The sequence below is a fragment of the Vitis vinifera genome, chromosome 7 (genome assembly GCF_030704535.1).
Source record: "Vitis vinifera cultivar Pinot Noir 40024 chromosome 7, ASM3070453v1".
Taxonomy (NCBI): domain Eukaryota; kingdom Viridiplantae; phylum Streptophyta; class Magnoliopsida; order Vitales; family Vitaceae; genus Vitis; species Vitis vinifera.
In genome coordinates, this window is record NC_081811.1 from 15,602,134 (window position 1) to 15,628,752 (window position 26,619).

The following is a 26,619-nucleotide window of genomic DNA, read 5'->3' on the forward strand; positions in this document are numbered from 1 at the left end:
ATCAATCAAGAATACTCCTTTTATATTATTGTCATATAATGCTATTGCAAAATTTCTTGATACAATAAAAAGTTCATGGGGCCATTCTTTATGTTGAATAAATATGACATAGATATTGTCGTAGTTTTAAAAGGTGCAAAGTGTGCCTAGGGCGCAAAAGCATCATATAACTTAGAGTGAAGTAAAATCTGATCTAATATGCATATCAATTTTATAAAATATGATTCAAAATCCAATATAATCAATAAAAAAATTAAATTTTCAAACATTTAAAAGAAACATTTAACAAAAAAAAATAATGAAATTATATAAATTTTAATATATAATTAGAATTTTCAAAAATAAAACTGTTTAAAAATGAAAAGTAAAATAGACAAGGTATGCCTCTTGAACAAGGTACATGTCTTCACAAGCAAGACACTATAGCTAGAGAGTGGTTGTGTCTTGAGCCTAGGCACGTATTAAGCGCATCTTTTAAAACTATGGATATTGCTGTCATTTTTATTCCTTTTTTCACTCAACTTTTATTTGGGTGCTATGTAGGTTGTTATTTAATCACATCTCAATGTATGATATCTTTTGGTCAACAATTTGGTTGTCGTGGCCAACTTAGGCTTTCCTCATTTTAGTCACAAATACATGGGATGTGATAATAGAGTCCAAAAAATTAGAAATCAATAGTTTTTTTATGTTTAGTTTCATTATGGAAAATACAAAAGAAAATCAAATATAATTAAAATTATTTAAAAATTTATGGCTATGTTTAGTTCCTGAAAAATGTGAGAGAAAATGTTAGGAAAAAAATAAAGGAAAAGTTGAAGAAAAATAAAAAATAGATTTAAAATCAATAAATTATTTTATATGTCACTTCAAACTCATTTCACTTATTTTCCTCTTCTATTTAAAGATTAGATAATTTAAAAATATATAGATTTTTAACTGATTTTAATTATATTTTATTTTATTTTATATTTTTTATATTGAAACCAAATATAAAAAAATCATTTTTTTTAACAGTTTTTTTCTTTTCTTAGTACTTTCTGAAAACCAAACATAACCTATACATTTTAAAATTATTTAATCTTTATATAATGGAGGAAAATAAGTGATATAAGCTTTAAGAAAAATATAAAAATAATTTATTGACTCTCTGAACCTATTTCTTTTATTTTTCCTTCGTTTTTTCTTTCTCTCTACTTTTTCTCTCTATTTTCTTTTCCTCACATTTTTCCTCAAATTTTTTGGGAACCAAATACAACGAAAAGAAAATTCACCTATATATTATACTAGAAACCTTGACAACTTGAACTTGTCACACACCTATATATTATATTAGAAACCCTGACAACTTGAACTTGCCACATTCCTTACTACTAAAAATTTGTCTACTTCTTAAGCATAACAAATTATTGAAATTTCTTTATAAAAATAATAATTGAATATTTATATATTAGGGTTATATGATTTATGATTATTTTTACTTATTGAATATATATTATTCTTTTAGTCTTATTATTTAGTAGAAAAAAAACTCTTAAGATTTATTCTTTTAAAATAAAAACAAAATTTTATTTTAAACTATGTGTAGGGGTATTATTGTCAATTTATTTTTTTGCATTCTTGTTCCTATTATTACCAAATATAAGAATGGAAACAGATAATTATTTCAACTTTAAATTCCTAAGTTCATCCAAACACAAGAAATTGAATCACTAAATTCATTCTCATTCAACAAAAAATAGAAATGAAACAAAATATTCATTTTTATTTCCAATTCTCATGTACCAAACAACCCCTTAGAGTAAAAATCAAAAACATTAATGTCTATGATATTAATTTCAAAAAGAGCCTACTTAATTCCTTCTTAACATTGAAACTTAAATCTTGGTAGCACGAGGAAATAAGAAAGCATTATGGAGTTGGAGGTTTTCAGTTTCCTAATTAAGGTTTCAAATTAATTTATTACTGAAAACGACTTCATTTCATTAATTACTAATTAACATTTTTCGTTATTAATAATTTAAAACCCACTTTATAATTTAGGAAAATTATATTGATTTGAAATTCAGCACTGATATATAAGTGGGTAGAGTGGTGATGGACGTTGAGAAAACAAATAAAGTTAGCTTTGTGATGGATATAAAGATGTCTCTACTCATGGAGATCCAAGTGTGAATACCTTTAACAACAGGTGTCATTGTTTGGCTTCTTCAGCTGATCCTTTCTCGTCAAGCAGGTATCTGTATTATATTTTGATTTCAATTTTTATTTTTATTTTTATTATTATTATTATTATTATTATTATTATTTTTGGATGTAGATGAAACTTATTTTTATTATAAATAATATTTTTTAAGGAAAAATAAAATTACTTTGCACATTGATTAGATTTGGTAAATTGACTTGTGAAAATTTTCATGAAATAAGAGACAAATTATATCTTTAGAGTATGAGATAAATCATTTCATTGAACCTTAATAGTAATGAGCTAAAAATATGATTGTCGTGTCTTAACGATTTATTTCTTTATTCATTTTTTTTTTAAGTTTTGTTTGGTTTTTAGAAAATTTAAACAAAATGTTAATAAAAGAAAATAGAGGAGAAAAGTAGAAGAAAATAAAAAGTAATAAAAAATAGTTAAAAGGGAATAAAAAAAATCCTCAAATTGTGAATTTAATTCTTCTCATTTTTTTTTTTTTAAGTCATTTTTTTTTACATAAGTACATCTTATTATTTCAAGTATTTACATGTAAGTTTTCAAATAAAATGTTTTTTTTATAAGATATTTTTGTCAAAATAAGAAAAAAAAAATAAGACAAAAAAAAATGAGGTTAAATTTCAAAAATTGAATTTTCACTGGCTATTTTATTCAAATAACTCAATAATAAATTAAACTTAATAAATTATTTTTATATGTTTCTTTAAACTTATTCATTTATTTTTTTCTATTATATAAAAATTAAATAATTTAAATATATATAAATTTTTAATAAATTTTAATTATATTTGATATTATTTTATAATTTTTACAATGAAATAAAACATGAAAAAACTATTTTTCTTACTTCTTTTTTTTCTCTTTTCTTAGCGTTTTAATAACCAAACATACTCTTAAAGAAATTAAAAACGAAAACAAGAATGAAGATAGGGAAGGGGTAGAAGTTGGGGAAGAAGGGAAAGGCAATTTAAAAATAAAACTTCCACATTACTTATGCAATTATGTTAATAGACTTAAAATGGCAATTATAACGTCCGTTTTTGTTCTCAATAAGATGATATTTCTCGTATACTAACAAGTGCATACATATATTTTTGTAAAGAAAACATTAAACGCAAATGTTGTTAATTTTAGGAAAACAAAGACATCAAGCAAGGCGGCGGACAAAATGGAGGACGTGAAGTTGGTGGAGAGAATGATGGTTCTACCGGAGACGCCAACACCGCGCCGGCGTGTTTTCTTATCGAACATAGACCTAACCCTCGTTGCATACCAAGAATCAGTATCCTTCTTCGATCCTCCTGCGAATCAGATGAGCCTCTCAGAGGCTTTTCACCGCCTATGCCGCGCGATATCCCAGGTACTCGTGTCTTACGACTTCTTGGCTGGAAGGCTAGTGCCATCTCTGGAGGCAAGTAACAGGCTCGAGATCGACTGCAACAATGCAGGGTTCGTGGTTGCTGCAGCCACCACCAAGACTACGGTGAGCCAGCTCGGTGAGCTCATGGCGCCCAAGCCGGAGTTCGAGCGGTTGGTTGCTTTCTTGCGTGAAGAGGCTGAAGATGAGCTGGAGCTGAAAGACAAGCCTCTGGGTTTTTTTCAGGTTCTTTCTGTGTTCTGGTTCAGGGTTTATGTGTCTTGTTTGTAGCAATGCGAGTGTGTTTTGAGGCTGAGCTTCTTTCTTTCATTGATGGCAGTTGACACAGTTTGGGTGTGGAGGCCTGGCCCTGGGATCAAGATATTACCACTGCATCCTAGACGGTGTGGCCATTCATGATCTTGAGATGAACTTGGCTTCCCTGACTCGCGGCGAAGGCTTGGTCGTGGTACCGAACCCAGATAGGAGCATATTCAGAGCACGGAATCCACCACAAATCAGTCACCCTCATTTTGAGTACTCAAGAGCCATTGATACAGATAGCCCATTCACCCTCCGCGGAACCAGTGATGCCCCCATTGAGAAATCCGGGAGGCATGATCAGATTCACCTGATCCATCTTTCACCTATCAACATCCAAGGTTTAAAGAAGGCAGCCCTCAGGGATGGGAAGTTGAAAAACTGCACCACTTTTCAAGCTGTGGCAGCGAAGATATGGAAGGCAAGGAGCATAGCAGTGGAGATGGCAGAGGGGAAGATTTCGACCATGTTGTTTCCGGTGGATACTCGAACCAGGGTTGTGCCACAAGCCCCGGTGGGATTTGCTGGAAATGCATTGGTCCCTGGGTTCGCAAGAGCCAGCGTGAAGGAGCTGAAAGAGGAAGAGTATTCAAGCCTAGTGAGGAGAGTGCAGGAAGGGATTGAGAGGTTGGATGATGAGTATGTGAGGTCTGGTATTGACTGGTTAGAGGTGAATAGAGGGGTACCTTGTAGAGAAGACAGCTTCTCACTTGTAGCGTGGTGGAGGCTGGGCTTGGAAGAAGAGGAGTTCGCTTGGGGTAGACTTAAATGTGCTTCTCCAGTAGTTGTTAAACCAGGCATTGTCTTCCTGTTGCCAGGGCCGACAGCTGAGGGAGGGCTCAACATTTTCCTGGAACTGGAAGGAGACCAAGTGGTGGAGTTTCGTAGGTTAATGATGGAAGATTGATGGATTTCCAACATTGCCAAACCAGCACCCAGCCAACCTCCAAACCGAAAAATAAATGGAGAAACAGCCTATGATCGCACATACAGCTATCTGCAGTAGCTTCCACAAAGATCATATCTCATCAGAATACTTGAAATTTATGAAACGAAAATGGCACAAGTTCTTCACTCAAATCATATTATAATGCGTGAAATTCTATGAAAGACTAAGTTTCATAAATCTTAATTTGAACCCTTAGTATAAAATAGAGCTTCTATTCGTATTAATTCCAAGCCATATATTATGTTCTGTACAATTTAATATCCCTACACTACATACAGCCAGCATAAGGCATGAGACCATGGCAACCTATAGTGGTTGAACATGTATATTTTCTTCCTATGTTGTTCGTTATTTCATCCATAGCCAAATTTTTTCTTGGAACTTTTCATTCTTTTCAACTTGAAAAAACTCCAAAGAAGGGGTTTGTCATTGCAGAGTTCAACACAGATCCAGCTGAATTCAAGACTGCCATGTCAACCTTCTCCTGAGGTAGAAATAAGAATTCACCGTCTTCAGTTCTCTCAAACCCACAAAGCTCGAGAAACTCAATACCTCCTGTCAAACTCCCAACCCTTTCCTGTTAAAAAATTAAAAGAAAAATACTAAATTATCAAGAAAGAAGTGAAGATAAAACATAACAATTGTTAATAGGGTTTGTACGCACTTCAAGATTCAAGTTTACCTACATTCTAGGAGATCCATAGAAACATTAAATTCATGGAAAAGGACAATGCTGCATTCTTTTTTTCAATAGGAAACAAAAAAAGGCATTGAATTATGAAAAGAAATAAAAGGTATGTGAAGAATGGGTTATTCTTCAAGAAAAGTAAAGAAAGGAATTACAAACAAATGAATTGCAGCACAACCCAAAGGGATGCAATGAGCCTATACATCATAGAAGCTAGTAAGGAACCAAAGAACAAAATAAACACTCACGGTTGTAGGAACTCCTGACAGAATTTCTAGAAAAGAAGTTCCACTCTTAACTAGTCGATCTGCTACCTTACTGGACCTTCGTGTCCAAGAGAAGAATAGCTAACCAGTCTTGGAAGATATGGGATCCTCCCATCCACATATTCCATTTCCATGAGTAACCCATGCAATACCAACAGCTGAATCCTCTTCCACTCAGAAGTTACAAATCCATGTACACTTCAGCTGTGGACAATTCTTCCACCAAGGCTATAATCTTAGTTTCACAGGCAACCCTGAACCAGCTGCTTAGAAAAAACCCTTACCACACTACCATTGCTGTCTCAATACACCCGAACAATCCTCATTTGGCTCAGGTCCCAAATGTACCCATCAAACTTTAACTTAGGCTATCCTAAAGGTGTAAGCCAGACTCCATTAACCCCAACGTGTGTTTTGATAGTATAAATACTACACTGGATCCTTCTTTCTAATCCTACAAAATCATGATAAAAAGAATGCTTATGTACCATGTAAAAAGTCAACTTGCAGGTAACTGCCTCTGCTTGTCCTTGAAATCTACAATTTCTTCCATAATTAATCCACCAATGAAAATAGTGAGAAGGGCTCTATGATGTATGCCTCTACCTCTAGGACTTATTCCAAAAACTATGAAAGCCATGACCATAATCTCTAAAAACAGAGGGAATCCAAGATAAGCATGCCTACCAAAACAGCCCGCTGCATAATCCCCAAACCACAGGAAAATGGAAAAAGGTGATCTACTGTTTCACCATTGTCTAAGCATAGAACAAAATGCTCAGGTCTAAAAGCTTTTAATGGCCTCCTAGTTTTAGTTGGTTATTTTTGTAGTTGGTTATTATCTCATGCTTTCACAGTATGTTGGCAATGAACTTACAAAGACTGGTTGCTAACATTGAAATTTTAGTTGAAAGTCCAATTTGGAATTTGATGGACAGTCTCGATTATCTCAGATGCATCAGCCGAACTACCAGCAATTTCATTTTAACCAGCATTATCAAACAAGAACCATACCTGGAAGGCTGGGTTACTAAATCGGATCTTCCGGAACTTTTCCTCATCAGGATGCTTAGCAACATTTCTGATATAAATCAGAAGAGTTTGGAAGGCCCTTTTCACTCTGGCATCATCATTCTAGACTCAGAGAAACCAAAGAAAAAAAAAAGTCACGAATAGCAACAGATTTGATACAGAAAGTGCTGCAAAATGCGAGCATGGCATATGGCATTTTTTAGCTTGCAAGGAATGGAAATGCATTTGGAACTTAAGATGGAACTTGTTATTAAGGGTACACAGTATTTATTTGTAAAGGAAGTCAGTTTCACACAATCCATTCTGTGCTCCTCAGTCAATAGCTTCTGAGCATAACAAGGCCATATATGGTGCACTATACCTGCATTAATTACAGATATTGCAGGCTACAATGCCTAAGGAATAAATTCCATATAACAATTTTCACAAAGATCACAAAGAACTTTCTAGCATGTACCATGCTTTTCTTTACGACTGGTGAAGGATAATATTATCTTGATAACTTCTAAGATTAGGAAGTTTCTGTTTATTTGAACCCTTCACACATGTAAAATTCAATGTTGAGACCGTTAACTTCTAGAGATAGTCACTTAATTCATTTGCAGTGACTAGGGTAGATGAATATAGTGAACCAAATGTTGATAGAATGCCATGTGTCCCTGTATGTGGAAGCATGTAATTTTGATACAAAGCATTTCATATGATAAAAAGAATAAGTAATAATACTCTTAATCAATATGTAGTCCAAAACTTGCATATCATAAGATTAAAGGAAGAAGTAATCATACTCTTCATCAAAAGAAAAATGAAAAAGAAGAATAACAAGAATAAATAAATAAATTTCTTTTGTTCTCATTGACCCTCCAGCACATGTTAAAATACATGTTCTTAGGGGGATAAGAAGACATTGGATTTGAAGGTTATGTTCAGATCAATCAGAGATCAGTTTCAAAGGACTGGATAGAGAGGCAAAGACAAGGACGCATGAATTTCAGGTGTTCATTCTTGAATCTCTTAAGGGGTATAGTGAACATAATTTCAAAAGTAGGAGGTTCTTGCTATCTCAGTTATTCAGAATGCCATTTTAAGTAAATCTTATGTTGCACATAGCAAAGTTAATTCTTTCTAGTTTCAGCTTTTGAGTCATGCAGTGGGAGCCACTAACCTAGTTCAGTATAAAAAAATCGACACCCTAAAACTTGTTCTTGTGCACTACTAGCAAAATATCACAATAGACCGATGAACGGAACAAGAATGTGTTTTACCTTGTGACTTTTTTTGAGAAACCTTAAACATTCTCTCAAGGGCTCTGCCTTTGTATCAAGTTTAGTGAACAATGAGTTCTGCAATTTAAACAGAGGTATGCTCATCATCTAAATACACCCATACTCTAATGAAATGCCAAAGCCTTTGAATCTTTAGATATCATTCCTAAAAAACCAAAGAAAAAAATCAACACCTTTTCCAGTACAACAGGCAAGGAAGTTTTTACACTAGCAGGGTTTTCAGGTGGCAATCCAAGCTTGCTTCTTCTTTCAGCCTGTTAAGACAACTGCAATTGTTTGAGTGATATGGCAATCTTAATAAAGTACTAAGATTCAGATGCATGGATATTGAACTTGAGAACATTTTTAAGATTCAGAAGCATGAATGCTGAACTTGAATTAACATTCAAGCTTCTGCATAATGTACATACATCTTTTTGTAACATGGGTAGGGATGCTTGGAATGAATGACTGAAGAGAGGTATTACTTTCTTTATGTAGTAAAAGGCTTCTATGAATCAGTTTAGGAATTCTAAATATTATGTCACAATACTGATGTTTAAATAGATATAACAACACAAAAAGGTGCTAAGAATTCAGGGAACACCTTGTCTTCCATTAATTTCTTGAGAAGTTTCTCCCTTGCTCTTTTCTGTTCCTCTTTCTCTGATTCCCAATAGGCTAACATACTAAAACAACAAACCACATCTCTCAGTCAATATAATTTAAATTTATGAATCAAAGTAAATCAACTTAGTACTGTCACATACAAAAACAGATTCACTGGACTAAGACAGACCGTTTTCGTTCATTTTCTTCATCAATTCGTTTTGCTTCAAGGAGTTCCTTTCCAGCCCGAATCCTATTCTGTAGCAAATGAAACAGTTAGGCTATAAAAGTCAAGGAATCTTGAACTGAAGCAATCATTGTATATAGACACAGCTGATGTAGTACTTCAACAAAAACTAATAATAAATACAGAGAAATGTGGCTACAGGAAACATAGCAGTCCTAGAAAGTGTTAATCACATTTCTCTTTCTAGTAGAATAAAAAAACTTAATATTGTTCAATTACTCCAGAATAGACAGCTATAAGACTGGAAAGCTATCCAAATTTACACAAAAATCACAAAATTTGAATTCAACTTTCAAAAAGAGCCCCCATAGCTTGTTTTTCCCAAGTAATTAGTGCTTTGTGTCCTCAATTTTCCAGCAGCAAACCAAGAATACATCTCTTCCCTTCTATCTGATATTCGGAGAGTAGGAGGCTCACAGACCATCCTTTTCTCCAGTACTCCTTGCATTCATGTCATGGCAGAAATTGTTGTCCTTGGCTGGATATGCAGTTGGCTTCCAACAAAGACATTACAGATATGATGGTTATCACCTTGCAGGTGTTTGGGAGAAGCTCTAGAGTGATAGCACTGTGGAGAGAGGAATGCCAACAACCTGTTGATTATCAAGTTTGAGAGAAACATCCCTGCGAAGACATGAGGAGGCCTGTGTTTGATTTTTGGATGAGTATTGGCTATCTTATGTCTCTTTGAATACCTTTTGCAGAGAAGCTAACCAGTGTTTCATTTAGCACCATTTTATTAAACTCAGAATCCATAGAGAAACTGGGTTGCACCTGATGAATGCCTTAAGCTCAATTTTGAAGAGTATTCCCTTGTGTAACCCGAGCCTAGTAACTATTACATTCCTTTTCAGAGATCAAATATTTCAGCTTATCAAGGTGCTTTTGAATCTACTTGGTTTTGGATTGGCCATTAAAATTGTAAGTTTACTGTAAGGTGTAACAATCCAAAAACACTGGGTGTTTTCCAACCTCTATTGAAGCAGGGTTCAGCAAAAATTCTCTCCTAACTGTCTCAAATCAGGAGACAACCATGGAGATATAAACATTAGTTGTAGCAAATTGTGGATTTACTAGAGATATGAGGTATTCATTCACTTGCAAATCTAATTTGTAAAACCAAGAAGCTGATATGCTGGACAAGAGAGGAGTTAAAGCACCCTTTCTAATATGCCTATCTACTTCATGCCTTTATTCTGCATGCTAAGGATGGTTATATTGAGGCTAGAGTAAATTCAAAGGGACTTTCTATGGGGAGGTGGGGCTCTCATGCAAAAACCTCACTTAGTAAGGTGGAAAAGTGTCTATTCAAGGAAGGGTGGTTTGGATGTCAACAGTCTTTCAGCACTAAACAAAGCTCTCCTATGTAAGTGGAGTTGGCATTTTGTTGTATAATGGGGGGCACAGTGGAAGCAAGTTATCAGCCAGAAATATGGTGAGGATGATAGGAGGTGGCATTCTTGCAAGATGAGGGATGATCATGGTGTTGGCCTTTGGAAAGCCTTAAGGAAGAAGTGGCATCTTTTGAGCAGCAAAATTTCTTTCTTAATGGGTAATAGTCAGAAAGTAAGGTTTTGGAAGGACAAGTAGTGTGGAGATGAACCGTTATGTGTCTTATTTCCCTCCTTATTTGCCCTAGCCAATTCTAAGGAGGTATGGGTGGCAGACGTTTGGAATTCTGCTACTGAAGGGGGTGGGTGGGTTTTGTGCTTCTCTAGGCCTTTCAATGATTGGGAGATGGAAAGTGCAGAATGTCTTCTAGTACAACTTCAAGAAAAAGGGGCGTACAGGTATATAGATGACAAGGTGATTTGGATTGAGTCAAAGTGTGGTAAGTTCTCAATCAAATCCCCCTACATTGCTTTGGAGCCCAATGATCCTTTTTTGTTTCTAAGGAGTATCATTTGGAGTTCTTGTGTGCCACCTAAGGTGGCTTTCTTCACATGAGAGGCACCGTGGGGTAAAGTCTTGACTTGGGATTAGGTCCAAAGGAAAGGTATTCTCTAGCTAATAGATGTTTTCTTTGCCATGTTGAAGAAGAATCCATTGATCATATCCTTGTTCACTATGTGAAGACAAAAATTCCAAGGCAACTACTTTTTACTCTCTTTGGTGTGTCTTGGGTTCTTTCCACCTCAGTTACAGAGACTCTTTGGGTGGTATGGGTCTTTCTCGAGCAAGAAAAGCAAAAAGGCTAGGAAGGTTACCCCTTTATGTCTCTTTTGGACTATTTAGAAATAAAAGAACATGTCTGCCTTTGATAATACGGATCTTTCAATCCAAAGAATGAAAAACTCTTTTATTTATACTTCGTGGTCTTGGCCTAGGGTGTTTGTTAACGAGGCTCCAATGCCTTTTTTTAGTTTTATGGATTGGTTAGGTTCTAAGTGAGAGCAGGTGATGTTTTTTGTCTCTCCCTCCCTTCGCTAAGCCTTTTGGTGACCATTATATACAACTTGTGTACTTTGGGTTGCTTTTTTGGTACTTCCTTTCTATATATACTTCTTGTTTTTACCTATCAAAAAAATAAATAAATAAATAAATAAAAATCTCCTTTGTGGAATTGTTGTCAAGGGTCATGAGCAAGGTATGTTAGCTCTGAATTTTCATTTTTTTTTCTTCTCAGACATCCATTTGCTATCCTTGTCTCTTATGAGAGAGAGAGAGAGAAAGAGAGAGAGAGAGAGAGAGAGAGAGAAGGAACAAAATTGAAGAAAAATTATACAGGACACATGTCAATAAAACTTGACTTAATTTTTATTTCTACAATGAAACTGGTGTTATATGCCTAAATCAGTTTTATAGCACCAATGCTCACTTTCCCATGTAGTTTTTTCATTCAAAAGTTGTAGTAATACATCTGCAAATGTAATTACAATAATATTTACCAATACAAATTAAAGACTTTGTTTGGGCATTGGCTTCCATGCATACATGGGATTTGTTTTCATGTTTTAGAGTTGGACAAGCATCACAAGATATGGTTCCACCCCTGCCCACCCTCACCCCTACTAGCAAGAAAAGAGAAAAAACAACACACTTGTTACACTGACAGCAATGATGACCAAAATAATATTTGACTCGTATTTGACCTCTTGGGGAGAAAACAATACAAAGATTGCCTCATGAGTGATTTATTAAATACTTTAGCTTTAAAATATTTTAGATATCTCACAATTCAGTGGAAAGGTTCAAGAAACAATGGCATATTAAATGGGACACAGCAACACAGTAACTCAAATATTTTTACCTTCTCCCTTTCTCTTTCCCGTTTCTTTTCTTCTTCTTCTTGCCTTCTGCGTGCTCGATTTCTGAAATTGAGGGATAATAATAAAATTAAAAGGAATAGAATACAAGTAGTATAAGCCAGAGAAGTTGCTATGTTTTAAACCAGATTAAAAAAAAATCAGAAACATTGAATTGGCAATCCTACTTCATAGAGAATAAAACTGAACTTAATTGTCAATAAACCTTCACCGTAAAGGGATTGATGGAAACCAACCTTAATTCTTGTGCCTTTTTCTTCATTTCTTCAGAAATCTGAAATGGTTTAGGAGACTCAATACCAATGTCGACTGTTATCTGGTGCACTTGAACATGTTATATTAGACCAATGATTCCAGTCAACAATTCTTTAAAACTTCAGATTAGAGTTTACAAAGGGATACATAAAATGCAAATGTAGGACATGGAACCTAAATAATCAATTTCCGTTGAAACTAAATTGTTTCAGCTACTCCCTTTTGTTAATAAGATAGCACACAGGACATATCCTCCCATGCTAAAAGTCAAAGATGTAAGAAAAAGAAAGAACAAAAATACAAAATAAATAGCAAAGAACATAAATCTTGAAACCTGAAGACAAAATATCATGTTATCTAACACAATTTTCAAAAATTGCTTATAAAACAACGAGATTGTTGAGAGCGAGTAACTTAACCAAAAGCAGATTTCGATTATATAATCATCTCTAAACACTTATTTGGCTAAACTATGCATGTTCCTTCTTTAGCTTTCAAATCTCAATACTCAGTCGGTTCTGCATAAGTAATGGAATCAGTAGCAAGAGGAAACTGTAATGATAAGATCTTGCTCCAGAAAGATATTTATTTCCAACAATTGTAGAGGTCTACCCAAGTAAAAACACTATTTTCAGCCATCTGAATAACCTGTACAAATAAAAGGAATGAAAAAAGAAAAAGGTTCCTGTCACCAGTTTTCAAAGTAAGCACTGTTTAGCATCTTTTAACCCCCAATTCTGTTTTCAAGGGAGAAAAAAATGCAGAGCTTTGACCTTCCAACAATCTTCAATGGGAGGCAAATCAAAGCCACTAATTTAAATCACACTTTTTTTTATTTCTACGCCAAAGGAAATGAGTCTAGCCATGTTGTACTGTAAGTGGGTTCCTTTTAGTTGCCCCCATCTTTCTATACTTTCCAATTGACTCTCCCTTCGGCAGATTGTCATAGCTTATTAATAGAATACAATTTTAAAAAATAAAAAAAAAAGGAAAAAAAATCTAAAAAAGTGCATCAGGCAACTATCATGGATCTATTGTTGCCAAACTTATGTTGTGCATGACACGAACTATAATTCATGTGAATAACTATGAATATCAGACAGCATACATACTTTATCCTGTAACAGAGAAATGAAACCTCATAAATAGTAGTTATTTGACATCATTTTTGTCCATCAAGATTCCTATGCAATGCTATGGAGGAACACCATTAAGATGAAGGATCATACCGAGGGCATCTGATCAATGTCTGGGTCATTTTCATGATCAATAATCCAACTTACAGCAGCTGCCAGACTGTCATTACCTGAAGCATGGAAAAAAATCATGCACAAAATTCTAAATAGCATGAAAAATGGAAATAATCCAAGTCTGAAGGGCATGTGAAGGTTATACTTCATATAGACAAGAGCACACAAGAGTTGAACCATTGGAAGCTCAAACCTATGAGGCCTATGAGCCTGATGATTCCCCATTATGAAGTGCATACATCAACATTTGATGCTCAGCTTAGGCCCAGGATATTGTACATTTGAAAAATACGGAATACCCATTAAATGCAATAATTCAACTCAACAGAGGGTTAATCCTTACTAATTGGGCCTTTGCTTTCTTCATTTCAGATCTATACAAATACAGAACAAAGGAAAGCCAAGATTTGATTAAATGGCTACATGAATCGCTACTTCTCATGCATAATATTAGGCAAGCAATGAAAAACATGTTACTGAGCATGCTGAAAGGAGGAATTTTGAGATGTATGAGCAACAAGACAACAGAAGATAGTTAGGAATGAATGTGTCTATCAGAAATTAAAGAGAGAGAGAAAAAAATTGAGGATAAGATGAGAGGATTTAGGTAAGAGGTAACGGCCAAGGATGCACCAGTAGGGAATTATTAGCTCCAGTTAAAAGCATTTTCAAGACATGGTGAAGCAAAAATAAACTAGAATGAGGATATGAGAAAGGACATGATGCTTCAGACTTAACAACAGAAATGGCCACAAACAAAACTGAATGACAAAAGATGACTAGCAGATATCATTAAGTAGTTAAGGATTTACTGAGTTGAGCTAATTGATGGTAAGTTTCTATTAAATTGTCATCTACTTAAGAGTCATAGGAGACCTCACAATGATTTTGTTTTAGCCACTGGTCCTAACTTAACCTATTGCTATAAAGTTAAGAAGCTTATTAACTTTGAACACCAGGCTGCACAGACCCTATTCCATCTCTCTACTGAGACCTTTATGGAAAGAGCACGATCTTTCTTTCTTTCCATAAACTGAAAAACATTATTCATTGCACTTACATAACATACAAATTCTGAGAAAAAAAAGCTACAAAACTGAACAAGTGGCTTACTCGTTATTAATATTTTACCCAAGAAAATGAAACCATAATGATGCTTCTTCCTTAATGCAATTAAGCAAAAAACATGATGAAGTATGAGAATAACATTTCATGTGAGATTCGTACAACTACAAGATAGACACTCTTGTTAGTTGTGGAAGTGTATGAGTAGGGCCCCTACCTCCTTTAGTAAAAGGATCAATTCTTGTAAGGAAAATGAAAAAGGTGAAGTTTTGGAAGAATGTAAGAATATGCTGTTTTTTAAAGAATCTTCACATCTTCAGCATATTACTATAGCCAGAAGTACACTTGTGAAAGATGAAACCTTCAAGCAATGGTTTGGTATTGTCTCCTATTCTATTTAGCAACCTTGCACATTGGAAGTTTCATTCCTTGGAGAATGCTACACATATTGCAATCAGGTTCCACTAGAGAAGGAGATGGGTGCTCAGCAAGTCCTTGCTGGATCATACGATGAAAATGGGCTTTGAATAAGAACTATAAAATGTTCATGCGATTTCCAGAAATGAGTTGATACTAGATGGTACCCCGTACAAAGGCTTGGAGGACACAAAACAGAATTAATGGAGATTTGATGAGGAACCTTCTTCAGTTGAAAGATTTTAAGGAGAATACTGTTCCTAGGCTGTGATTCCATTACAATTATCTGGGAATGCAATGCATGTGACATCTCAAAGGGTCATGTAGAAGCATAGTTCATAATTAGACCCATTGACACAAGTTTATGCAAACAAATAGAAATAGAGAGAATTAGTGCATTCACAGAGGCAAGGATAAAAATGGATAGCTTCTGATGAAATTTCCAGGTTTATGACCACATTGACCTCGATCCAGTATATTTCTGCCAACTCAAGTGAAAAAAGAAACATCGCATTTCCATGCATTGTCAACCAACAACTGTCTCAGTTAATCAATAACTGGGTCATAGTCTGAGATGGAAGAAATACGATGCCAATGCAGCAGTTAAAATATCAATAGATAACAAGTGAAGCAATGGAAGAGGTATAGTCTTTTGTCTCCTCAACAAAAATTTCATAACAGAGAAGTGAGAGACCAAGCCAACAAAGAAATGTAAGACCTCTAGTACTTGGCCTACTTGACAAAACTTAACACAAAAAGAGTTCCACTTACATTGGTTTATTCATTTTAGGATGAAGATGGCCTCACCAATATTTCCTTTAATATCTAAAGATCCACAATAGAGGAACAAACTGTGCTTAATCTCCTACTTAAACAACTTGATTTCACACATGTTGCTGAATCAGTCAAATTATTATTATAAAACCTGGCTATGTAGCTCATACAAATCCTTAACTCAAAAGCACTATCTCATTTAAAGCAAATTATGTGAATTATATTCCTCTGAAGTTTGACCAACATGCTTCTGTTGTCAAATAAAACCCAACAGGTGGCATTCAAAGAAATCTCTTTCAAACCCTTCACAAATGCTAAAGTAGCTGCCTCTATAGCAAGCCCCAAATAGCAGCCTTGAAATAAGCTCAAAAAAGGATACCCCAATGGTTCCAAATTGATCCTTAAATTCCCTTCTGGTCCAAGTTACCCATAAAAACCATCACAATTAGGCTGGAGAAACTTGAAAGATGAGGAGTAATTCAGTGAAGAGTATTCCTTCTTTTACCTTTATCAACCGTACAAGTAGGTCCCCAATCCCTCATAATGATGATTAGCAGAATAAATTCCTTAGAAATTGAAACCCAAAGTAGTTAGAAAAATTGTACTCTTTCCCAGGAATCATTCAGTGAACAATTCTTCATGATTTTAGCATTCCTTTCCAGCCAAATAAACCAAATAGTAGCTACAGAGGCACACCTCCAAAGGACTATATTACCAAAACCACTAAAGGGCTACCAGAAATCTCCTCAACAGCCACACAAGCAATCCCTGCGAGTCTAAACAAGTCCACTAAACTTAAGATTGTGGGCCGTAAAGAAATAAATATCTGGTTATCTCTCCACTTCTATGCACATGTTTGGGCTGGTAGCTATCCAGGGGTCTTCTGCTATGGAGCAAATTAGCATCGACTCCATCATTAGTATCTATTAAGCAAAGGCTTTAATTTTATACGGGCCTTGGTTTTCCAATGATACCACCATTTCTTCCAAGAAACACCATAAGCAAGTGAATGGTATGACAACTTCACCATGGACACAAGCTTAGACCATTACATAAAGCATAGACAATATTTTAGTCCCTCCTAGAATGACAATCATTCTTATTTGTCCCCAAAGAATTGATACTAAAAAGGGAAGTCTGAAAACAAGTATATAGCTAGTAACAAGAATTTGAAAGAAGAATCATTCATAAAATAGGCAAAATCCATTTTCCCATCTTTTTGCTTTTCCCCTAAACATTCTCAAAAGCCATTCCAAATATTTGACAAGCCATTACCGTATTACACATGAATACACATCCTCTTTGCCACCAACTATAGTGGTACATTATGATAATAACTTTTGAAATGCCATTTCACAGAAATAGACCCACCAGAAAAATGAAGCGCCCTTGTTGCTCTGGCTACAGGGAATCCCATCGCTTCAAGTTCCCCAAGAAATTCCTTATTGACTTCTGGAACAGCCATTTCTAATATAGGAAACAAACACCCACATCACAAATAAAACGTAGAAAATATGAAAGAGAAAAAAATGATAAAAATTATAGTTTGTACCGTTTATTACCCTCCTGGGATGCTACGAGAAGTAGAGATGAGAAAAATGGTAAGTGGGTTTTGGAGATTGGTGAGGTTGTTGAGCATTTTAGGAAGCGAATCACCATTGTGTGGTTTATTCTTTGTAGAACACCCCACCCAATTGCTTCTGCTTTGCTTCGTTCTCTCCATGGGTTTTGGTATTTAGACTTTGGCATGGTGATGAAGAAAAGAATTTGGATCTTGCAAGCTTAAGTTTTCCACAGGATCACAGTCTCAGTTTTGGAAGCAAATGCATGGATGACATGTCACATGGGAGGGCATTAAGGAAAGGGCAGAGCCGTGTGGGGTGGGGGGCGCAATAACCAGGTGTGGAATTTGGGTGGGTATGAATCATTTTTAAAACTCTGATCGGGATTGGGTTCAATTTAAGTTGGTGTGCCTAGGATAGCCTAGCCTAACCTGCATTAATATTTTTATAATATTTATAATGTATATTATCTTATATAATAATATTTATTTTCATTTTAAATTTTTAAGAAAATATCAAATTATATACTTTTTCATTTTCTAAAACAAATATATAATTTTTTTTTTTTGTTCTTTTGAAATTTTGTCTCATTTACTACTTAAATTTTCATACAAGTATATAAAAAGTTTTAAAAAATATTATAAATGAATATTGAATTATGTAACTCGAGTTTAGAAAAATAAGATTGAGTTAAGTTTGGGTTGAATACCTCAAGATAAAAATCGAGTTGGATTAAGATCGAATTGATCGTTTCTTAATTCAGATCAAGTTTAAGTTAGTCATTAACTTGATCAACCCGTCCAAGTTATAACCCTATCATGAATATGTTAAGGGTAAATAGAACCCACTTTTGGACTACCATAAGGTTTAAGCCCATCCAACCCGAGGTTGGTATGATTTTCCTAGGTTATCCTTGGGGTGCATTTTGTTTGTCAACATTTAAACTTAGAAATGAAAATTAGATTTTTCAAAATATCTAATGTAGTGGAAAATAATGGCTTTAAAAACCATTTTAGAATAAAGATATAGAGATTGACAACTCATACCAGTGATTTGGATGTTCTTATATCAAATCTAAGTTGATAAAGAAGAAGTTTATAGTCTACGGATGTCTCGTACACCCAAAGTCTTTCGTTTAATGACTTTTACCAAGGCCTTGACACTCCATAGAGTGGGTTTTAGAATGGAGGAAGTTTTGGCTCTCTTTCTCAAGATGGAAGGCAACTAATTGGAAACCCTAACCCCTAAGGGAGTATTTATAGCATTCCCTTAGCTTAAGTGACTTGAGCCCATATAGGCTTAGGTTATTTAAGCTAGCCCAAACTGAGTCCTAATTAATTAACTAACCACACATGACCATCTAATTAATCACTTAGCTTAATCCAAAGACCTTGTTCACTATTTGCTATGTAACCTTGTGTAATTACCAAAACACTCTTATACACAAGAGTGAACTTAGAGTCAATCTAATGCTCACAAATCATGCCATAATGGCATATGAGCTTCGAGGAGGGACCGTTATAACCCGTTGAAGTATTGACTTCCTCATAATCCAACTTTGAAGTTGATTTAATATCCCACTACAAAGAATCAACTGCACTCTAGTACCCTATGTAAATAAAAATGAGATGAGACTCAAGTCACTGACCTACCATTCACTGCATGTAGACTCCCCATGAACTAGTACCCATAATATAACAAGATAGTGTTATTACCTATCAAGATCATCTTTCTAGTCCTTGAGTTACATGACTTACTTATTATGCAATCAACTAACCTACTTTAACTCTAAGGAGCATATGTCAAATTTTACTAAAGGAATTACTGTGACCATAAATTTCATGATCACATGTCCTTTGGATCACCCAAGAGGACACACTATCTCAAACCCATGAGGTATCATGATACCTTTATTGAGAATACCTATTTCCATAAACCTTCATCAATAGTGACCCAATCCTTAGGGATATATAACTATTTTAGGGTCTCACCCATAGGTCAAAACCTCCTGTTGGTTTTAACAAAGGTTTAATATTCTCTCAAGGTTGAAAATCCATGCAATATAATAGTTTGGTGAATCATGACAATCGACAAGCTGACGTCATGATTCACCATAGTTCCTGTCCAATGTGCATCACATACACTAGTGCACTCATTTTGGGAAACCCACCTGGATAACCAAGACAAATCATTCCTCTAATCAAGGGGTATTATACCATAGTTTATGTTGAATTGCCCAAATCTATGAATTGATTATGGATAACTTATATACTTACAAAGAACTTATGACTTGTATTCTTTGTGGAACTCTTAATGTACCCTAGTAATGTACAATGTACGAGATATGAATTTGAATACTGAAATCAATGTCAATGTCTAAAAGGATAGCAAGGGAATAGTTAAGTTTGACTTTGTTACATCATGTCTTACTTTTAGGGGCTTAATTCCAACAAACTCCCACTAGCCTAAAAACAGACCGAGCACTGTAGAAAAAATGTGCTCCACAATCACATCACCTCTCTTAACTATCTCATAAAGCAAGTAGTACTTCCTCTCTATGTGTTTTCTCTTTTAGTAGTACTTTGGTTCTTTAAACTATGCCACCATCCTACTGTTATTAAAAATAGGACTTGGACGATATAGCCAAGGGAACTATCCTTAAGCTAAACAGATTCCTTTTATTGCTTCAAAAACAACAAAAAACACTTAACGTATACACATACCTAGAGGTAAACCTGAGAAAGTCCTCATCAAATTGAAGGTCTAATTCCTGATACGTAATGAGTACTAATTCATTGCAAAGATTCACAAACATATAATCCTTAATTCTCCAAAGATACTTTAGTATATATTTGACATCCGCCTAAAGCTCCAATCTTGGATCAAACTAATATCTACTCACTATTCCATAGTTGAAACAAAGTTTTGAACTATAACCTTTAGCTATAGTCTTACCCGCATAAATCTCAACCTATTTATTTACTCATGTGTTCTTCTTATAGACCAACTTACACTTATGAATTGTATTCCTTTAGGTGCTTCTATAGGAACCCAAACTGTATTAGAATATAAAAATTTTAACTCCACCTTCATAGTTTTTTGCCTAAAATGAGCACAAACACTGCTCACCGCTTCATAATCAGTGGGATATAAACCTCCCACCATGATAAGATATTCGTGTATTAGAAGTATAAAAAATGACATATCTATAAACCTCTAGATCCATAGAATCCTATGTAGTATGGGACTATCTTCTAGTGTATTCTAAACTATATCACTCTTTGCCTCATTTCTTATCATATAGTCTACAAAAGAAATCTAACATTTGTATCAACAAACACCCTCTGGTGATCTGACTATAAAGATAATGACCCTTGAAATTCTCTTGGATATCTCATCAACTAATATACCCCTTAAGAAAAAGATGTATTGTATAGTCTTTAAGACAACCCCAAAAGAATGTGGGAAGTGATGAGAAATAAATCACCAATCTCATTATGCCTATCAAAGTTTGTTATCTTCCTTCCATTACTCCATTTTGTGCTGGAGTTCCTGGTGCACACAATTGGAAAATAATCTCATGCACCTCATGGAAAGAATCAAACTTACTAGACACACCACTTTGATCCAATCAAAGTGCCTGATATGTTTACCTAATAGGTTATCCGATCCAACCTTAAATTCGATGAATGTATCTAAGGCATTAGATTTCCTATATACATATCCAAAATTAGATTATTTATCAGTAAAATAATGAAATGTCCACACTTTTCATGGATGAACATAAAAAGGTCCATACACATCAATATGCATTAACTAACTCTAAACATCCCTTGACTCTATAACCTCTTGGTCATTTTACCATCAATATAGGATTTGAAAATTGGAAGATCTTTCGGAATCAAAGGTCCATATTTGACCAATCTTTGGATCTTATTTAGATTAATATGACCTAGGTCTAAATAACAAATGTTTAATTAGTGTTGGGTTCAATCATAAGATCTAAATATTCTCATCACTTAGCAAAGTGTTAATGAAATACATATAAAAAAGGAAAATTTACCTCCCATTAACTTGCACAACTAACCTTGCAATTGAAGGTAAGGTAAGTATAACGTCATCATATATATCATTCTCATTTGTTGAAGATCTTGTAAAGAATTATAGATAGTGGGCTTGGAATCCATCCACCATGACTGGTGAAATCTACCACTAGATATTCAATAATGAGAAAATGATGTATACTTTCCTTTTCCTTTAGGTAAATTGGGCATTCATTTTCTAGTGTTCTAAAAAAGACACAAAAAAATTACCCACCCCTGAGCTTACTCTCTTATTCATTTCTTGAACTTTTCTTATTTGGTGTTGTTATTTTTCTTCTTAGCAGAAGAACTTAAAAAACCCTTGACCTTAATATGAACACCTTATAATCTTAAGGGATCTCTTGAGCCATCTCAAAGGAACTTGGAAAGGTCTCTAAGATCATATCAAACTTAGTATTCATAGTAGTCTTAAGGGCAGCTTGCTTAAATCGACTTGCCCTTATCACCAAATAACCTTTGCAAACTAAAAAAAGAATATCAAAGTCACTAGTAATAGACATGTGTTGTTAATGTGACACATTATCTAAAGACCCAAGTATAAGAAACTTGGTCTTTTAATCCGTCTAATCCCATATTTGATATACCACTCTTTCTTATTACTAAGTTAGTTCATTAGAAACAACTAGCATTACTTAAAACAACTTCTATACAATTAGTTAATAAATCTAGATTAAAATTAGTCCAAATGATTAGTTGGGTTTGGTTTATTGTGAGAAAATGAGTGATAATAAATAATAGACATGGTATATATCTACAACAAAGAAACCAACTAAGCATATAACATAATTAAGTATTTAAGACAATTGGTAATTAATTTAGCAAAAAATGTAGTACTCTCAAACTACATGTCTTTTTGCAAGGTATTCTAGTATCATAAGAATCAAACCCATAGTGGGTAAGTCATGACCTTATTACTAGTCAGAGACTCTCTTAGATTGATCTTCTTGTCTTAACCTTGAAGGTATCTAAAGGTAAAATCAACATACTTTTTATTTTGCCTATAGACTATGCAAGTGGGACCACAATGGGCATTTGACCACTTCATATCCAATGTTAAGTGTATAACCATTGTCCTTGAACCAACAATTTCACCAAGTAAGGAACCCCAACGGTGGGGTGGTTGCTTCCACTACAAGCATGTCTAGTTTCATTCTAATGGAGAGTTCATATCCTTTGATCCTTAGGGCTTAACCTATTAATGGGGTGGTGATAAACCTAAATCAAGATGGGCTCAACAATGGAGGCCATGAGCTTGCCTAAGACTCTCTTCTACTTAATCTTTTGAAATAAATAAGAGCATTTTTAATCATTAGTAATTACCCTGTTGAATAAATTATCTACTTTGATAATTTCCAAAAAATATTTATTTCCTAGTTGGAAACTTAGTGTAATAAGAGAATGAATTCTCCTCTTACACAAATCTAATTAATAAATATTTTATCTAGGAAATGTTCTCAAAGAAATTTATCTCCATCAAATTACTAAACCTTTTTGTAATAACCTTTTAAAGATAAATTATATCTAATGAAAATTTTCAAAATATTTATGTTCCAAATTGGAAACTCTAGTAATAAGAAAATTGCAAATTTATGATTTTTGAAAATTTTGAGAACATGTTATTCAAGAAAGGAACTTTAACTGCTCATATTAAAAAATCCTCATAACATTTACTTTCCTTATTCCTTATGCCTTTCTAACTTAATAAATATCTCATGGAAACTTAATAATTTATTCCATTAAATGCTACCAAAAACATAAACATTTAGTAATTCCTAAATGGATAAATTTTATCTATGAAAAACTTCAAAAAATGTATATTTCCTTAAAAGGAATTAAACAATCCATTTTGGAATCTATTTTCAAAATATTTTGTCTCCATATATCACTAAAACTTCCAAAAATATTTTAGTAATACTTCTTATCATAAATTCTCAATCATGAGATTTTCCAAATCCATCATTTATGTGTTAAACTGGGCTTCTATGCTAAAAGAATTGCACTCTTGTTCCCCATTCTTGAACTGTTTATATCCAAACTAATTTCTCTTGGGAGGGGGTGGGAGGGTGGGAGGGTGGGGGGGTTAGAGGACCATTATAGGTGCAATTCTCCTTCTCTCAAAATGGGGAGAGCCTGGAGAACCACCTATGCCTTATGTGGACTTGCATTTTTCACTTGTGTCCCCACTTGACAACGAGACTCGCTTTTTAAGTGAAAAAAATGTATTTTTATAAAAAAAACTGGAGTCACTACTTACTTTTATTTTTTGTAAAGGGCAAAAAAAAAAAAAAAAAACCAAAACCTTAAAAAAAAAATTGACTCCTTAAACTTTTGGAAAAGTGTCTCTGAAAAACCCGAGTCTGGGTTAGGAGATCAAGTTACCTACCAGGAAGGTACCTTAAAAGAGTAGCACCCCGGTAAGCCTTGAAAAGGTTTCTACTAGCTAGGTTGAGGAAAGTATGACAATTAAATAATTCACTAAGGATACCAAAGAAGGTCGAAGGTGATTCTAAAAACACATTAAGTATGTCAAACAATCATTTTAGTCATAAGTCTAAAGGAGGGATAGAGTGCGTACTTGGACTATAACTTAAGTGTTATCAAAAGATATCAAAATTAGTTCAAATATCATAACACTCAACATCCATTATCATTTAGATCAAAGAATTAAATAGCAACCAAGGCAACCAATAATAGCATCAAACATATAGATGTTCACACAAGACATGCATGCTAATAGGACTAAAGCGTGAAGGGTGGAGAGCATAACTGAATAACATATCTTAAACATAATGTGTTTTCCTTGGTGTGCTTTCCAAGCCCAATGGAGGCTTAACTTCTCAAGTTTTCGATGATCTTCTTTTCAGTTCTATGGTCTGACCGTAGTAGCATTTCCTTGATGTAGCTCGAATTCTCCAAAATGGTGTGATCACTTTTTTCTTCCAAGTGTGCTCTCAATGATCCTCTTCATACAACCTAAATGTGACTCTCCAAAAAATGTATCCCCTAAAAAAACAACTCATCTTCCATTTTTTTTTTTTTGAAAAAAAAATTTATTTTACAAATTTTCTCATATCTTATTTTAAAAAATATCACATTTAAAAAAAATAAAATTCTCTTTAAAAGTTTCTCATGTTTTCTTAAAAAAAATCTCATCTTTCTTTCTTCTTTTTTTTTTTTTTAAAAAAAATTATCCTTAAAAAATTTTCTCATTTTTTTTTAAAAAACATTTCATCTTTCCTTTTTTAAAAAATAAAATAAAATTCTTCTTAAAAATTAATTTCATATTTTCTTAAAAAAAATCTCATCTTTCTTTTTTTATAAAATAAAATTCTCCTTAAAAATTAATCTCTTGTTTTCTTAAAAGAAATTCTATCTTTTTTTTTTTTTAATAAAATAGAATTCTCCTTAAGGATTTTTCTCATATCTTCTTAAAAGGAACATTTTATCTTCTTTTTTTTAAAAGGATAAAATAAAATTCTCCTTAAAAATTAATCTTATATCTTTTTTCCTTGCGATCGTGTCTATATTTAAAAATCATGTAGGTGTTGTACAATTATTATCTTAAAGGTGAACTAGGTGGGTCAAGGTGAGCTTAAATGGACCAAGTGTGCCTAAATAGGCCAGATGTGCCTGAAATGAACTAAGGTGTGCCTAAATGGGTTAGATATGCTTAAATAGGCTAGATGTTCTTAGATAGGCTAGGTATGCCTAGATGGACTAAGGTATGTCTAAATGGATCAGATGTGCCTAAGTGACCTAGGATGATTAAAAAAAAATGTCTAAGTGACCTAGGGTGATCAGAAATGTGTCTAAGTGACCTAAGGTGATCAACAAGGTGCCTAAGTGACCTAGAAAGTGTCTCAGCTAACATGTGACCTAGGGTGATCAGAAATGTGTATAAGTGACCTAGGGTGATTAGCAAAGTGCCTAAGTGACCTAGAGAATGTTTAAACTAGCAAGTGCCTAGGTGACCTACAGAAGTGTATAACTGAACCTAGGTGATCTAAGATGTGTCTAGGTAGCCTAAAAAGTGTACCTGAATATGCCTAAGTATGTTGTCCTAAAGGTGTACCTAAATGAGCCATTTTATAAAAAAAATTAAAAAAAAAAATTCTAGATCTAACTTGGTGTAGCCAAGGATCCCAATGAGGGGTCAAATAAATTCATCAACCAAAGTCTCTTAGGTGGCTCAATAAAGTAAGTTATATATGAGTAGTAATGGGCCACCAAAGAACTATTGTGAAGTAGTGAAAAAACACCTAATAGGGAATATGCTAAGGAGTTAAAATGGAGGGTCTACACCTTAACCAAAAGGATAGTTCAAAAAAAAAAAAAAAACATTATTATTAGTAATAATAAGTTTAAATAAATAATCATGGAAAAATCTTCTCATAAAAATTTAATATGAATACCAAAACATTTTTCTTTAGGTTTTAACACTTATTTTGGTAACCTTCTTAATTATAGATTATCTATCATAAATTTTCAAAATTAACTTATTCTTTATAATAGGAGTCTTATGCAAAAATGAAAAATATTATTTTATAAAGATTTGGAAAAATAAAAACACTTCCTTAAATGGAAAAAAATTATTTTTAGAGATCTCAAAGATTTGAGAAGATTTTATAAAAATAAAATCTCTAAGAATTAATTTTAAAAAGAAAAGGAAGATCTTAATCATTTTTCAACTTCATCTTTTGTTAAAATAAAATTTCCTAACCATGCACATTCCAATTTAAATAAGTTATCAAAATTTGAAAAATTCATGTAAATTTATTTCCAATAAAAAATACCAAAATATTTAAGGCTACTTATGTAATATATAAAAAGCATATAACAAATAAATAATTTAACAAATAATTTCCCGTGGTTTTTAGGGATTTTGTTGCATAATTGGTAATAAATTTGGATAAATTCAAAATTACCAATATTACCAAATCAAACCTGTAAAATATAGGATTAGAAAACAAGAAAA

The 26,619-nt window shown here is 33.7% G+C and overlaps 2 protein-coding genes across 5 annotated transcripts; one reads left to right on the forward strand and one right to left on the reverse strand.

Annotated features, from left to right (window-relative positions):
- Positions 1–3,386: 3,386 nt before the first annotated feature.
- Positions 3,387–4,803, forward strand: LOC100259393 (acyltransferase GLAUCE). Its single transcript, XM_019220999.1, has 2 exons — positions 3,387–3,821; positions 3,916–4,803. The coding sequence occupies exons 1-2, from the start codon at positions 3,387–3,389 to the stop codon at positions 4,801–4,803; spliced, it is 1,323 nt and encodes a 440-aa protein (XP_019076544.1).
- Positions 4,804–5,037: 234 nt separating this feature from the next.
- Positions 5,038–17,901, reverse strand: LOC100264566 (uncharacterized). Of its 4 annotated transcripts, none has more exons than XM_019220865.2 (11): positions 17,542–17,900; positions 17,351–17,446; positions 13,703–13,779; positions 12,455–12,492; positions 12,203–12,263; positions 8,896–8,963; positions 8,704–8,785; positions 8,291–8,371; positions 8,097–8,174; positions 6,814–6,933; positions 5,038–5,422 (listed from the first exon to the last, which is right to left on the reverse strand). In XM_019220865.2, exons 1-11 carry the CDS (start codon positions 17,726–17,728, stop codon positions 5,240–5,242), a joined length of 1,071 nt encoding a protein of 356 aa, XP_019076410.1. In that variant the 5' UTR covers positions 17,729–17,900; the 3' UTR covers positions 5,038–5,239. The 4 variants fall into 4 exon arrangements, with proteins under 4 accessions (XP_019076410.1, XP_002266926.3, XP_010652620.1 ...); XM_002266890.5 differs by having other exon boundaries at positions 12,455–12,534; positions 17,542–17,899; XM_010654318.3 differs by having other exon boundaries at positions 12,455–12,534; positions 17,532–17,899.
- Positions 17,902–26,619: the final 8,718 nt, after the last annotated feature.

Coding starts and splice junctions, on each gene's coding strand:
- LOC100259393 (XM_019220999.1), top strand. CDS start 3,387: ATGGAGGACGTGAAGTTGGTGGAGAGAATGATGGTTCTACCGGAGACG. Junction 3,822..3,915: donor AGCCTCTGGGTTTTTTTCAG/GTTCTTTCTGTG, acceptor CATTGATGGCAG/TTGACACAGTTTGGGTGTGG.
- LOC100264566 (XM_002266890.5), bottom strand. CDS start 17,728: ATGCCAAAGTCTAAATACCAAAACCCATGGAGAGAACGAAGCAAAGCA. Junction 12,264..12,454: donor AAAAAGGCACAAGAATTAAG/GTTGGTTTCCAT, acceptor CCTCAATTTCAG/AAATCGAGCACGCAGAAGGC. Junction 5,423..6,813: donor TTAGTAACCCAGCCTTCCAG/GTATGGTTCTTG, acceptor ATTTTTTAACAG/GAAAGGGTTGGGAGTTTGAC.